The sequence below is a fragment of the Lates calcarifer genome, linkage group LG20 (genome assembly GCF_001640805.2).
Source record: "Lates calcarifer isolate ASB-BC8 linkage group LG20, TLL_Latcal_v3, whole genome shotgun sequence".
Lineage (NCBI taxonomy): Eukaryota > Metazoa > Chordata > Actinopteri > Centropomidae > Lates > Lates calcarifer.
Window position 1 is genome coordinate 11,113,617 of NC_066852.1, and position 14,910 is coordinate 11,128,526.

The 14,910-nt window shown below is 37.4% G+C and overlaps 1 protein-coding gene across 13 annotated transcripts in view; it reads left to right on the top strand.

The window, feature by feature from the left end:
- Positions 1-11,996, top strand: part of LOC108893503 (RNA-binding protein Musashi homolog 2) — a 220,229-nt gene extending 208,233 nt beyond the window's left edge. For 7 of the 13 annotated variants that reach the window (XM_051078482.1, XM_051078481.1, XM_051078478.1 and 4 more), the window contains 2 exons: positions 709-863; positions 6,006-11,996. In XM_051078482.1, the coding sequence (XP_050934439.1) occupies positions 709-863; positions 6,006-6,050 (200 nt within the window). In that variant the 3' untranslated portion in view covers positions 6,051-11,996. Of the gene's footprint in view, positions 1-708; positions 864-4,725; positions 4,797-6,005 lie in introns of all 13 variants that reach the window. The other 6 variants (XM_018691583.2, XM_018691585.2, XM_018691588.2 and 3 more) reach the window with 3 other exon arrangements.
- The last annotated feature ends 2,914 nt before the right edge of the window (positions 11,997-14,910 follow it).

Sequence of the window (14,910 nt, forward strand, 5' to 3'; positions counted from 1 at the left end):
TATTTCCCCCTTATGCCTCCTCCTCTTGTCTCACACACCTCTTTTGCTTTATGCCGGTGTTACTTCAGCAGACTGAGAAGCTGAAACGCACGGCTTGAAAGTATAGAGAATATTTAGAGAGAGCTGGCTGGTATCTCTGAATCAGGTCGTATAGGAAACGATGAAGTAGCATAAAATAATTCACATGTCTGGGTTCAAAATGCTTGAGTGAAATTTAGAATCCTTAATATCATAATCCTGTGTTACTCTTCTTATTCAACAGCCAATGTTGTTTTACAAGTACTCCTTCACATTATGCATGGCAACATTTACGCTGCAACCTTACTAGTTTCTTAGCATGGTGGAAGTATTTCTAGCAATGTGCTTGTTTTGTGTTGTGCATGATTATACAAAGTGAATGTTTCTCCTGTGCATAATACACATAGCATGTAGATTATATTTAGAATATCATACTGGATTCACTACCTTAAATTTTGTTTGTTTGTAGTCATGTTAAACTTGAATCCTGCACCATTTTATCAGTCAGACAAAATTGAATTTTAACCTGAAATACAAACAATTAGCAAGTCCTTTGAGACAAAAACATGAATCCAGTAATGTGTTCTTTTGATTTAAATGTGTCCATTTGAGTCATAGCAAGTAAGACTTGTGCTGATGGTTGTTGGGTGTTTCTGAGCTGCTCCGCTCCCCTGCTGTGTTTGTATGCAGGCACCAACCCGTCAAGGCCTGGAGGTTTCCCCGGCGCTAACAGTCCAGGTCCTGTGGCTGACCTGTACGGACCTAGCAGCCAGGATTCAGCTGTGGGCAACTACATCAGTGCTGCTAGCCCTCAGCCTGGCTCTGGGTTTGGCCCCAGCATCACAGTGAGTACTCAAATGCTGACTTTCTGTCATGTCTGACTGCACTTTGAGCTCAGTTGCCTCCTCTGTGTCAGAATACCACAGCTAAAATTAGACACTAAGCCAATGCACACTGCCTATGATTGTGATGTTCTATGAAACAATTCAACACCAGATTTTTAGCATAGAGTTTACTAATTATAGGATATTACACTTTGTTAAAATGACAAATTGCAAGTTACTAAATCCAAAGCAACCATTTAGTACATTCCAAGTTTGGTTCATTTCTTCCATTGTCAGTGAGTTTAGAGGCCCTAGAAGCATTTTGTACATCAGGGTAAACCCAGTCTGAGCTCTGAAAGTTATCTGTGTCAAATGCAAATGTTTATTCCCCTTAGCTGTTGCACATATCACCTCACTTCAGACCCTGTGTCACCTTCCCAGAACAAATTTCCTTTATTTTTAGAAAGCCAGCTGTCCCAGAGCTTGAGTTTGATCCGTCACTAGGACAATGCTTATAAGCAGGTTTTGTCTCTCCCACTGTCCTTGTTCAGGTTTACTTGCTCAGCCAGGTGCTGTTGCACTTTTCCTCCTGCTGATCAGTTAGCTGCCGGTTGCCATGTCAACTCATAAGTGTAAGACTATCAGGGCTAGAAGAGGTGACAGTGGGAGAGCGGTGTTATTAGTCTGACAGTGCCTGCCTTTTGTGGATGAGCAGCAACCTGTTAAGAATCCCTCTTCTTGTTCACGCTATGATCACAAAGACGATATCACAAAAATGCTCTGAGGGCCTCTTGAAGAGATCATCTTCAAGCCAGAAAAAATCTCCTAAAAAGTTCTCTATGTAAGCTTTTGCTATCACTACTGAGCCAACATTAGTGTTAAGAGCTGTTTACTTACCAGTCTAGAAGAATCATTGCGAGTTCACCATCAAAATTAATCTCTTTACTCGCCAAGAGTTGTCTCCAATGGTGTTAAGGAACACCAATATTAACTCTTGTTTTGCTTCTTTTTCTATCACTCCTTTTCTTCTACTGAAGTTAGCATGCTAGCCAGCTAGCCCGGCCCATACCATCCCATAATACCACTTTGCAATAGTGAGATAGTCGTCTTGTAAACACAACGACGGCTGAAGTTCTTGGTAAGTAATCAGCTGTTAATACTAACGTTGGCTACGTAGAGATAGCAAAAACTTACATATTGCACCTTTAACTGACAGGAGTGATTCAGAGGAGGACCAGTTTTCAATCAATTAGATAATCTAATCTACAGAACTAAGCATGGCTTTTCAGCTGCCCCATCCCCATTTCCCAGAATGCTTTCTCAACATTGCAACAGGTGAAGAAGTCAGGAGGTTCTTTCATCATCCCCCCTCAGTGGCAACAACAGTGACTTGCAACTTCTCCAAAGTTGATTAAAAAAAGACTTATCAAGAATCATTTCTACCAGTAAAATAATTCATAGACTTAGACCCATTCCCAGAGTTATTTTGTGTACTTACAGTAAGTGGATACAGTCTGTTCAAACACTTAAAATGTTTATAATCTATCAGTAATTCATAACTGCATTACCTATTTACCGTGTGAATGTTCAATTAGAAATGTTCAAGTATTGCTAAGTTAGCTGGCTAAGAACACAGAAAAACTGCATACTGCAGAGCCCAGACATTCAAATGTTAGCATGTCAGTCTAGTCAAATAAAGTTTGGCTTACTTAGTTGGTGATTCAAATATGTTTAGGACCTTGTTTTTAATGAAGGGACAAGGCTCAAACTCCCCAAAGGAAGACTTAATCAGAATATATATTTTTTATTTTGCTTGTGTGTGTCAGTCTACCTTGGACCTCACTGGATAATTAATCTAAAATTGTACCATCTGAATTTTATGGCTCCTAGAAACCAGCAGCGGCAGTGCAGCAGGGCTAAGCTCTTGGGTTCACTGCGAGGCTTGTTGAGGCATGTTTGTACTGTCTTACATGACTGAGCTGAGTGACACAGTATAGGTTATGAAAATAACACCTGCTTTCTGAAAGAAGCTAATTAATGCATGGCTTAACTGAGGTGGAATAACGACAAGCCCATTAGTGCTGCAAGCGAGCGCCGCAAGACTTACAAGGTGAGGACACTGTGTCCAAACTTTACCGGCTGCATCATTAACTTAGATTTCTTACTAAAGTAATCAGAAAGTACAAGAATAATTTGAGTTGTTTATGGTACTCCTGCAGTTATGTGTTGTCTTTTTTAAGATGAGTTTAAGTTATGTTATGTATCATTTTGACTGGCCATGATATTTTACTGTTGTGCTTTTGTCAAAAATTGTGATGTATCCTATGTTTTGGAATCCATAGGACTAATTATAACAGTTAAGCAAGAATGAAGTGAATGTGAGACCTCAAGAGCATCTTATGGTCGTGCACTCCTGATACAAGATAGTGTCACTAGGAGCAAAAGGCTCATGAGAAGGCAAAATAGCTCACTTTAATTGCAGTAAGTACGTCTAATTGATTTATGATATCCAAACAAAAACAGAGCTTAACAGAAAAATACATTTTATTGGCTTTCTGCTTCCTAAGCAAAGCCTCCCTTATTAATTGTTTTAGGTCCACTGGCTATCTGCCATAATCTGTTGGTCTCAGTGTAGGAAGCAAAATATTTGTTATGAAAGACCAGGCTGGCTCATTTTCAAAGCAGATTTACCAGCAGATAGTTTACAGATGGAAATGAGCCGATTTGTTTCCATTATTTTCCATTTGTTGCAACAGTTTATGACCATAGTACAGTGCTGAGTTGGAGAATGTAAAAATAAGTCTTTCAATGCAACTAATTCTATAACGAAATGTGGCTTTTTGTCAGATTTATCTTAAAGCAGTTAAAAAGATCTCATTCATAAGACAGATAAGTGAAGAATATAATGTATTTTAGGCTTATAATTACGGACAGGTTTTGTGATTCTCTCATAGAATGTCAGATTGTGCCTGTGATACTTCTACGCACTAAAAAAAACACTTCAGAATCTCCCAGTGAATCAAACCGAGTGCAGCAAAGCAGAGAGATGACGCGGCAGCCCTCTGACTTCCTGCTCTCGGCGAGATGATCTCTCAATTCTGAACATTAAAATAGGAAATGATTCAGAACTAAAACGCGCTTTATAATTCATTCTCTTTACCGGGGATGCTGTTGAGCTGAATACACGTCGAGATCATCATATGCCGCAACCTCATGGATGACTTCAGATTCACTGATCTGTCCCTCGGTCTTAACGCTCCAGCGGTTTCATTAATCCCTTTAGCCAATATCAAAACAGCCACTGTGAAGAAACAGTAATGAACTTAACCGTCTTTTTATACAAGACAATTAGAGAGCAATTAGTTGATTGAGGTGATAACAGACAGATAATCACTGTTGAGATTGCTTCTCTTTTTACTGATGTGTCTGAATCTGAGGATTTCTGCAGACCTGTCTGTCAGCAGCAAAGCTCACAGAACGCTGATAAAAGAAATGAAAAGCACACTGATCTTTGTGAGAGGTGTTTATGATCCTGTCCTCTGCATGCTTTCAGATTAAATCAGTTGTGTATGTTAGCATGAATGGCGATTGTGTGTATTATTATTATTATCTCCTTCACCTATTTTCCACTGAGGATTTTGTACTGCATTTGTCATAGAAAATAAAAGTCTGTGTATCGCTGCAGGCATTGTGTCCATTACAAGACTATAGAACAAACCAGTATAATATACATATATGACAATAGTCTCCTGCTCTGTTGCTCAACATGATCCAACTGAATCAAAAAGTTCACATTCATGCTAGCTGAAAAAAAGTTGATATGATACTCACTTTTCTTTCCTTGAAATGCATACTGACAAAAGCACTAACTGTACACTTTTAGGGCCCGTTGATTGCAACAGCTTTTACAAATGGATACCATTGAACAGGTGGCCGGTTGCCATCTCATCAGAGGTATTGCATTTTATTTACTGTGCATTTCTATCAGTCTATCTCTCTTTCTCCCTCCTTCTAATATATGTTCATCACATTATTCATTGTTTATCCACCTCCCCACCCTGAAATGACAGAGCTGGTAGTAAAAGTGCAAGTGTGACGGGAGGTTTTATCTCTTTGCAAAGAAAGAAAGAGAGAGAGGAAGAAAGAAGAAAAGATTATCATTCATCGCAAGAATTTTAATCTTGGTCAGTTTGTTTGTGTGATTTACCAAAGGAAAAGTTTAAACTCAGTCACACACGCACACACATACTACCAGTTCTGCATGTCCTCTTTCTTGTTCCTTATTAACATTTGAAAATGTTTCCATCCCAAAATAGTCAAACACATACTTCACCATATGCCACTTACCTGTTAACCATATAGTATGTTACACACTAGTTTATAATGTTTTTGATCTAAGCTCTGGTCAGAAATCTGATCACATTTCTTCTTCTCGAGGACCAGAACAAATCTAGAATCCCAATTTTTTTTTTCTTACTGACAAGTTGCAGGCAATGAATCATTAAATATTTCCCAAACAGTAAATGTCTATGAGGAACTGAATATATCAGCTTAGTAATGTTTATTCTGTCAGAGCGCCACATCTTCACTACTAACACTGTCCCTCATTTGTAGTAGAACCACTCTCATCTATAAAACCCATTCAGAATGCCTTGAGCTTTTTGTCTGCTTCCAGCTATTTGTGACCAGCTATCAATGTGTGACGTGTGTTTGAATTCATTAGTGCACGTGTTTAATTATTGTGTAATGGGTTATTTCTGGCTAAGCCATCAGTCCAGCTAAGCATTACAATTACTGTAAGACTCCCATAATGGCAGCACATGTATGAACATGATTGCTAAATTAGCAAGTGATGTAACTAAGAGGGATAGACTTTTTTTAAAATGTGAACATACAAGATTTAAAACAGAGTGTTTTATACTGTAATTATGCCTGCAACCACAGTGAGTATTGACCCACTGCAATTCATGAAAATTTCTTTCACATTTGTTTCATGCTATTGTGCCTCAGTAGGCATCTTGGTAGTCATATTAATGACCACAGATTTCTATCTAAATGTGACAGTGAATCTTACAGAGCACAGTATTCATAGTCAGGAATCATAGAAGTTAAACGAACTGTTTTTAATGCTGTTGCTGTTCCTTTGTTTTCTTTATTATCCAGCAGAGTATATCTGGTGGCCCAGGAAAGACAGGACGAAGTTTCTAATTGGCTTTGTGTGCAGGTGATGCTAATCCAACTTCAAGCACTACAGTGTCACCCAGGCAAAAAGAACGAAAGTGGGAAACCATATGAAGAAGAAAAGAAAACGTTAGTCATCTCAGAAAAATAACAACTGCTGTACTATACTCCAAACCTCCTATAACTTTACAACCTGGTTTGGTAATGATGTTTCACGTCAATCTCATCCACCTGTTTCCTTCCTGTTAGCTCTTTTTTTGTTTTGTTTTGGTTAGTTTTTTAGAGAGTCGTTTTAGTTTGACCTTAATTTTTGTGTCATTTTTGATTTTATCTTCTAGTAGATATTTGTGTAAATGGACTTTTGTTTGAAGTGCGGGGGGAGGGCAGGGGGTCATAGCCAAGAATATCTGCAAGTCATGTCTTCATCTTTGTATTGGTTAGTGTAAAGAGGAAAAACGATGGGAGGTTCCATTCAAGTCTTTCCGCAAAAAAAAAAGAAGCTCGGAGAAAGACTCGGAGAAAAAAAATCAATTTTAAGGAAAATTTAAAGAAGGTATCTAAGTAATAAATCTTAGTAGCTGTTTTATTTCTTGTGATGTCTCCTTGTTAACCATAATTACCTATTTTTGGGCAATACAAAGAGGACTCCAATATTTTTATGGTCCTTTTTTATAAGTGTTGTTTTTGTTGTTTAGAAATATATATATATGCTATAACAAATTTCATATAACTACATTGTGAATTCAAACTTGAGAAAAAGAAATGTAGCTGTACATATTATTCCAGTCACTGCATATAACCAACTCAGTGAGAGAATAGCATATTTTTGTGATGGTGTGTCAAAAGAAACATGTTATAGCGTGTGAATAGAAGAAAAAGCTGTAAACAAGTTATTATTCTACTTTTTCTCGCTGGAAGACGGTATAATAACGACCCCGGAGGCAAACAGAACGCACTTGCTCTGTAAATACCGAAGCTGAATAATTTTACAAGTGTCATACCAGCAAAATTTACAAAAACGGTGAAGTCAAAGCAGTTTTAAAGGAAATAAAAAGAAAAAAAGAGCCTGATTGGGATCTTTTTGTCTAACTGTTAAAGATATCAGTATCATTTCAAAGAGAAAGACAGAAAAAAAACAATTTAATCCAAAGCACACTGTACTTAGATGTGATGATTAGAACTTGAACCAGGCATTTTCCAGTGCTCTGTGCATCCTGACACTTTTATACTCTTTGAGAGGAACTTGTTAGATGTATGTTATTGTTTGTTTCATCCTACTCGTTCCTGATTTGTCTCCTTTTTTTTTTTATGAACACAATATCTGGGCTCTGTGTATCGAGGGCCCTTATGTAACGCTTGTTCTCTGAATCAGTTCTTTTTATTTCCTTTTTTTTTTTTTGAATGAATTAGGAAAGTAAACATTTTGATACCATACCTCAGCCTTCGTGAGTTCTATCATGGAAATCATTGGCAGGTTTAATTTATTCTAGTGGCGAAAACAAATGAAAACACTGAAAGGTAATAAAGCGACTATAATCATTGCACTGTGAGTAGTAAAGTACAGGCCATTCTCCTATTTGCACATGTATATGTTGGCTTATAAAAAAAAAAAAAAAACAGCCCTGTGCTTTTGGGATAGTATGAAGGATTTTTTTGGGGTTAATGTTTTCTTGACTCGACAAACACTTCAAAGTTTTGAGGTGAGTTAACAGCTTGGGAAGTAGTAACTGATATGTTGCAGTGTACACTTGGATTTCTTTATATATTAGACCCATGCCTCATCTAAAGATATTTATACAGGGTCAAAAAAAGATGACACTGAATTATTCACTATCTGTCGCTGCGCCAGGTTTTACACAGTGTGTGTGGTTAATGATTTTACTCGTGACAAACATTTAGTAATAATGATAATAATAATAATATGCTCCAGAGTGCAGTCCAGTTTATAACGTCACTGATGAGAATGAATGGTGTGTATTCTGAAATACTTTACCTGCTGCAGATGTTATTTGTTGTTTTTCTTTTTCTTTTCCCACTTCTTGTCTCGTTTCTTTTATTTCAAAACAACCAGGTAAAGAAATATGCTGGATACTTCTAAAGTAAATGATAATGGAGGTGTGATCAAGTAATAATATAAAGAGTAAAGAGAAAAAAAAACCCTTGTAATGTTCAAATGTAAAAGAAAATAAGAAATACAAAACTATAAAAAAAGAAAGATGCTTCTTTGCTGATTTCAAGTTTAATCAGAGTTTTATCGATACTTTGTGGTTTATATATTAATAATTGTAATATACTATTAAAATGTACTGTGCATCCATTGCTTTCTCTCTTTCCATTCCCCATCCTCAGAGATCCTACTATCTTTTGTTGATCATTCATGTATTTCATTAGTGTGTAAAGAAATCACAGTTAACTTGTAAACAGAGTGCTGTCTTTGATACCAGTGTAGTGCTCTTTGTTGTTCTCCCTTGCTCTACCTCTCCTTTCTCTCATATTTATCCCTCTCTCCCTTTCGCGCTCTTTTTCTATCCTGTAATTACAAAGTAGATGTTATATAGGACTCATTAATATAATACTTGTAGTGAATAGTGGATTTAGGACCAGTCAAGATAGACCTTTCTCTAAATGATCATGTTATTCTGATATTTGCAGACAATTATTTTGATAGAGGTTCATTGTAATTTATTCCCTGTATGTTTTTTTTTCCTTTTTTTGTTTTGTTTTTTTGTTTTTATTTTTGTTTTGTTTTGTTTTTTTGTTTGGTTTTATGCCACTCTCACATGGTTTCAGCTAACCAAAGCTCTCATGGATGAACAACAGAGAAACCGTTGCTGTAAAGATGGAATTGTACACAAGGCATTATTTGGATCCCCACCCTTGAATGTTTTAAAAGGGGTGTGCCATACTACCTTAAATGCTAACGCTAGATATGCAAAACTTTTATTTTTTATTATTTTTTAAGAGGGACACAAGCTATAATCATGGAAAAAGATTTTATGTAAAAAATAAAAATAAAAAAAAATCATATTTTTTTAAGAAACATACCAATGATTACCACAATAGTCATATCAGTCAAAGTGCTGTTTAAATAACCTGTTATATCTTTTCATGTTTGCACACTTTGGAAATATCCCAGAAGCCTCCGGCATAGTTATGTTTTAGGTAATACTGTTATTTCTCTCACAATGTTTCTTAATAATTCTTATCATATTAATCTCAGATCTCTGGGAGTTAGTTTTTGTTTTAATCCACTATCAATGTTGTTCACATACATTGACTTTATAGAGGCATTACTGTAAAAATGAAAAAATACCTACAGCAAAAGACTCCATTAAATAGAAAACCTCCAAAGGAACAGCTGTTAATGGACGGACTGTGTGGTAATTGGTGGTTAAATTCACGTCCTGATGCTGGACTGGCATCCTGATGCATAGATTCACTGCTAAGCCAAATCAGAGCAGAAAAAGATCAAGTTAAAGAACAACACGTCAAAGAATCACAAACCTGTTAGATTTACACACACTGCCGTGTTTCAGGCAAAAACAAACAATTACGAAGCCAATTCAATTTCAGAGCTCAAGCTGTGTGCACACTCCAACCACAGTACAGTTTCAATTAAACATAATTTAGGTTTTATATCAGTTATTTAATTCACCTCATGAGGTCTTAGATTGAGTACTATACACATTATAATAATAAATAACATTAGTGTCTGTTCGTTCTCATCTAATACAGACTGTCAAATTACATACAATATGTACAGTAATGGCAGCTTTGGTAGTGACATTAATAGACAAATTATTCCAATGAATCCAGTGTGTATATACACAAGACACTGTGTTACTGAAAAATAGGTGAAGACAAATCATCCCAAACTGAGTCACATAATATAATATTGGCCCAAAACTATAGAAAAACAAAGCAAAACTAAAACCTTTATTTTGTTTATTTAAAAAGTATTAATGTTTATGTTGACCTTAATTGCACATTATAGAATATGATATAAAAATAGCTCAATAGTAGAAAAACAACAGATATAATAGGAATCATTTAAGTGTACCAACCAACTTAAGTTAAGTTTTGTTCTGACATGATAAAAGAAAGTGTTCCTCCTGTTTATTTGCAGCGTTGTCCCTTGAATTTGTTTATCTGCAAATTGTGTTAAATAAGAAACTCAAACCACCTACAAACCAGAACAAGGAGCTCATTAGGAGCTCTGGATGATTCCAGTTTGTACTGCCATTTCATCTGAAAAACAAATAACAGTGCATCAAGTATAAGATATATTGTTTTGTTTCACTGTTGCATTGCCTGGTGGTTTTAATTGGACTGTAATTAACTCTTTTTTTAATGACAAAAAATTGAAATGGCTTATTTTCCCTTGAACAATATAAAAATTGACTCTTCTATTTGTTTTGTGATCCTGTAGCTTGGACTTTAAGGTAGCATGGCTCTGTTGCTGTAATTTCATTTTATCTCGAAACTGACAGCAGTTTACAGCTGATGAATGTTACACATCTTAGTAGACTAGCTTATCCATTTGGGGAGAGGGGAGGGGTCTTGGTTTAAGAAAAAAAAAAGAAAAAGAAATCAAAAAAGAAAAAAAGTCAACCTGGAAGGTGTTGACATTTGTAGTGTACTACCGTATCCATTTAAACTTGAATCTCGAGGCAAGTGCTAGGCAATGGCCAAACAATTTATCCCCATCCGTTCTGGGGGAAAATCCCACCCTGAAACACACATACACACATACACAAACACACACACACATGCGCACACACACTTCTGAGATTTCTGTCGCCTTTGATTCACATCTGTCTGTGACTGTGAACATGAACAACCGTCTCCCACAAAGCTAGGGACATTAGACAAGTACTGTTTCAGGCCTCTGCTCCATTTCTAATGAATTAGACTGACTTTGAAGGATCATTGAATGTTATTGAGTATTTATACCCAAAAGAGGCTTATTCATAGTGGTGCTAATGGTTTTAAACCAGACAATGTGCCCTTATCTCTGAGAGATACTGGATACTGTCACAGTGACCACAAAGTTAGTCTCCCAGTCCGCAAAGTGACTCTCCTCGCTAACACCACCATTTATAGTGTCGGCTCTCTCCTTTCAGGATACAACATAAGATCTGTTCATGTTCACAGAATCCAGACCAAACACTTCAAGGTGACAGAAATGGCACAAGTTTAACTGTACTGTCGTGTTTTAGGGTGAATTTCCCCCTTCAGTCCAAACCATTGCCATCTCATCCATGCTCATGACTAAATATATACATACAATTGCAATATATATATAAATATAAGTGTGTATAGATGAATATATATTTGCAATTTTTCGCTCATTTGAAACAATATTAGACTGGAGACCTCAGCTGTATACAGACTACTCCTCACACAGCTACACCCGGGTTCATAATAGTAGTCAAATCGTCATTATTAGCTTAGCTCACCAACACGAGAGTTCGACCCCATGGCGTGTTGTCGAGTTTGGAGCAGACCGCGTGGCCTAGAGAGGGGAGCCTGGAAGCTCTTCAGACTGCATGGACGGCAGTGTGAGGCTCTGCTGTGCTTCCATGTTTCTGCAGGCTGAGCACAGAGCTCTCTCTCCACTGCTGTCTGCCCATTCCTAACACTTGCCCCTTTTTTTTATGTTAACCGACTTTTTATGGCGAGAGACAGACAGACTTGACTGACATCTGAAAGCATCTTTCAGGTTATCATATGGCTTGCTTAAGCCCTGTTGTAAAATATACTAAAAAAAAATGATGATGATGATAATAATAATAATAATAATGGATGGGGGTCTCTCACATATCAAATGTGGAAAGTCTAATTTTATATTTGTATTTTCAAATAATAATATTGACAAAAAAATGTCTGTGAAAGGTTTCCATCCTCTACTGTGGTCCAGAAATTGATGTGTCTGTCTGGAAAATAAATAAAATAAACTGAATTGTTATATTACTTGTTTTCAGTGTTGCACTGTATTTTTATTTTTTGGAATATATTTGCTAAAGATGGAAATATTTGTCTTAACATGTCAATATCACACGTGTAATTCTTTAGTTAGCCATCACACCAAAGAGATATTCACTTTCCATACTGTTACTTTTAGCATCTGCTGACGTCCCATAACCGCACACTTGGCTGTGCAGGGCAGGACCACCATTATGTGTATTTTATAGAGGTTTTTCTTTCCACGTTTTCAGCCGATCACACACTCAGCACGTCGGCCCCGGGATCCTTCGAGGTCACTCATAAGTCAGCAGGATTAATAGAGTCTGAGCACTAAGATGCATTCGGGGAAAATAGTGGAGCAAAACAAGCACTGGCGTGTGATTCTGCTGCCCCTCAGTGGTCTCTCCCAGTGTTTGAAAAAAAAAAAAGAACACGGGCATCCACCACCAGTGCTTTATTTATTTATTTATTTATTTTTTTTCCATCAGCAGTTTTTCACATGGAGAGCATCAATATTAGCTGAGGCTCAGTGTGTAAACGGCTGAGGATGTGATGAGTAGATGAGCAAACAGGCTGCTCCTGCATGACAGGCGTTTTAGAGGCTTACAATAGCAGAGAGGCACACAATCAGAAAAATATTACAGCTCACCTTTGATGTGTTTGTCACAGTGCGATTAATTCTACTTTTACCTGAGATGGAGAATTTCATTTCAGATGCCAGAAACAAAAATCTGATTCTGAGTCATTTTGAGGTGAGCCAGTGAAAATGTAAAAATCACCTCTGCTACAATGACTTTTTCTTTTCTAAGAGGTTAAGACTATGCCAGTTGTTGACAGCTGGTCTCTAACCAGATTGTTCCATTTTTCACTGAAGTAACTCTGGTATGTTCTGTAAATCTTGTATTGGCAGCCAAAGATGTACTTAAGTGTAATATTAAATATATGACGATTATTATGCAGCAGAGTCAAAATATATATTTCTGTGCATGTTTGCTGTGATAGATCATGACTGTTAAACACAACACTACTGTTGCATTGAAATTCAGGGATCAGGATTTTTAATGCGGGCTCTTGTCAGGTGAGACTAACAGTCCAACAGCTTCATCACTCATTCAGACAAGGTGATCTATAATTCTGACTGAGATCAATACTGTTCCCAGCTCTGTTTTTCAGAGCCGAGGTGCTAGACGTTCAGTTCACATTGCTGTGTTTTTTTGTGTGTGTGTGTGTATGTGTGTGTAATGAGTGCAATGATAACCCCACTGACAGCTTGGACCATTGTTTCACTTTTACAGAAGCTGCTTTTTGCTTTCTTTGACAGTGTGGAGCCCAGTCGTAAGGTATGTGCATATATACAAACATTTCACACACAAACTATGATGTATAAAGAGACTAAATACACCTCATGTTTTTACACAAATACTGCCAGTCAAATGGTTTTGGGTGCTTTTTTTTTTTTTTTTTTTTTGTGGTTAAAAAGTTAGAAACTATGAATTATTTGATTATGTCCCAAACAGTACAGATTTAAATTATGTTAAGCACACATTAAATAGAAAAATTGTAACTAAGAAATATGTTTGAAAGGATTGAATAATGTCTATATTGCTAAATAATCTGCAGCAGAGCTGACTGGAGTTTGTCCAGATCCTGGTCACTGTAATTAGCAGACAAATTCATCAAACAGCTGATCCTCGCGTCGCCTGTGTTTTTAACTTAACTGGCCTGACCTTTCCAGTCCACCTGCCTTTAATTAAGTGCTAATTAAAAGTGCCATTATGATCAGAGAGCTCGGCTCTCACCGGCCCTTAAATACAAGGATTCAGGTCTTTGGTGGAACACTGCGAGACAATCAGCAGTCATTATGGGAGCTAAATGTCAGATCACAGCAGAGAAAAGGAAGCTGTTATTAATCTGTGGAGTCAAAGTTTGTTTCAAAGTTAGAATGTTGTGAGTAATATTTGAGCGCCAGGACCAAAGCTGTGAAAATGTGTCACCTTTAAATGATCTTCTTATATGATCGTCTAAAAATTGAGGGGAAAATGTCACAAAAAGGTCTTTAAAGTGCTTTTTCTACTACAGCTTCCTAATTGAGGTGATGGGTAAAGTATAGTTCACATAAACTTGTTCCTTTCTTACATTTTTCTGTATTTTTAGAGCACTTCCAGTCATTTTCCATCTATAATCCCTGACATTTGACCTAAAAAGCTCAAATTCAGGCTGATTTTGACTGGCAGCATACACACACATAGTGACACACATGCACACATAAACTTTGCCAGATATTTGCGCATGGAGCACCATGTCACCAGCTTCTTTTGATGGCTTCACCTCATACTAGTGGCTCAGTGTAAATTTCCCATGGGCCAGTGTTAACAGGCTGAATGTGACAGCTCCTGGCAAACACAAGACAAGCCACAGTGTGCAGAGATGCCACGGCGAGGATGCAGCACGGCAACTAACGGCTCCCACGCCGGCTGTGTGGAGGTGCAGTAATGAAGAAGTGGTAGTTCAAGAGGCAGTCTGCTGCCATCTCCATAAAAAAAAAAAGGGGGAAGAGGATGAGAGCTGGAGAATACCTGGCCGTCATGCATATTCATGCTGTGATGTGGTGCTGCAGGAGACTCAGCCCCCCCCACCCCCACCCCCTCCCGCCATCAGCCTGCGAGGACACCTCAGGGCCCCTCAGCATTTTTTAACGGTAATTAAGAGCTAGTCTGAGATGCTGGCATGTTTAATTGCCAATTACAGGTAGGTTAGCTATAGATGAAAATGACAGCTATTTATATAGTACATCATCCTAAATAATCAAGCTATGTTTATACCTTGAAAATGGGAATGGAATGAAAGGTTGGGAAGCATCCAGGATCCTCACACAAGCCTGGCATTGTAGGAATTCAAGTGCAATAATGAGCAATGTTCA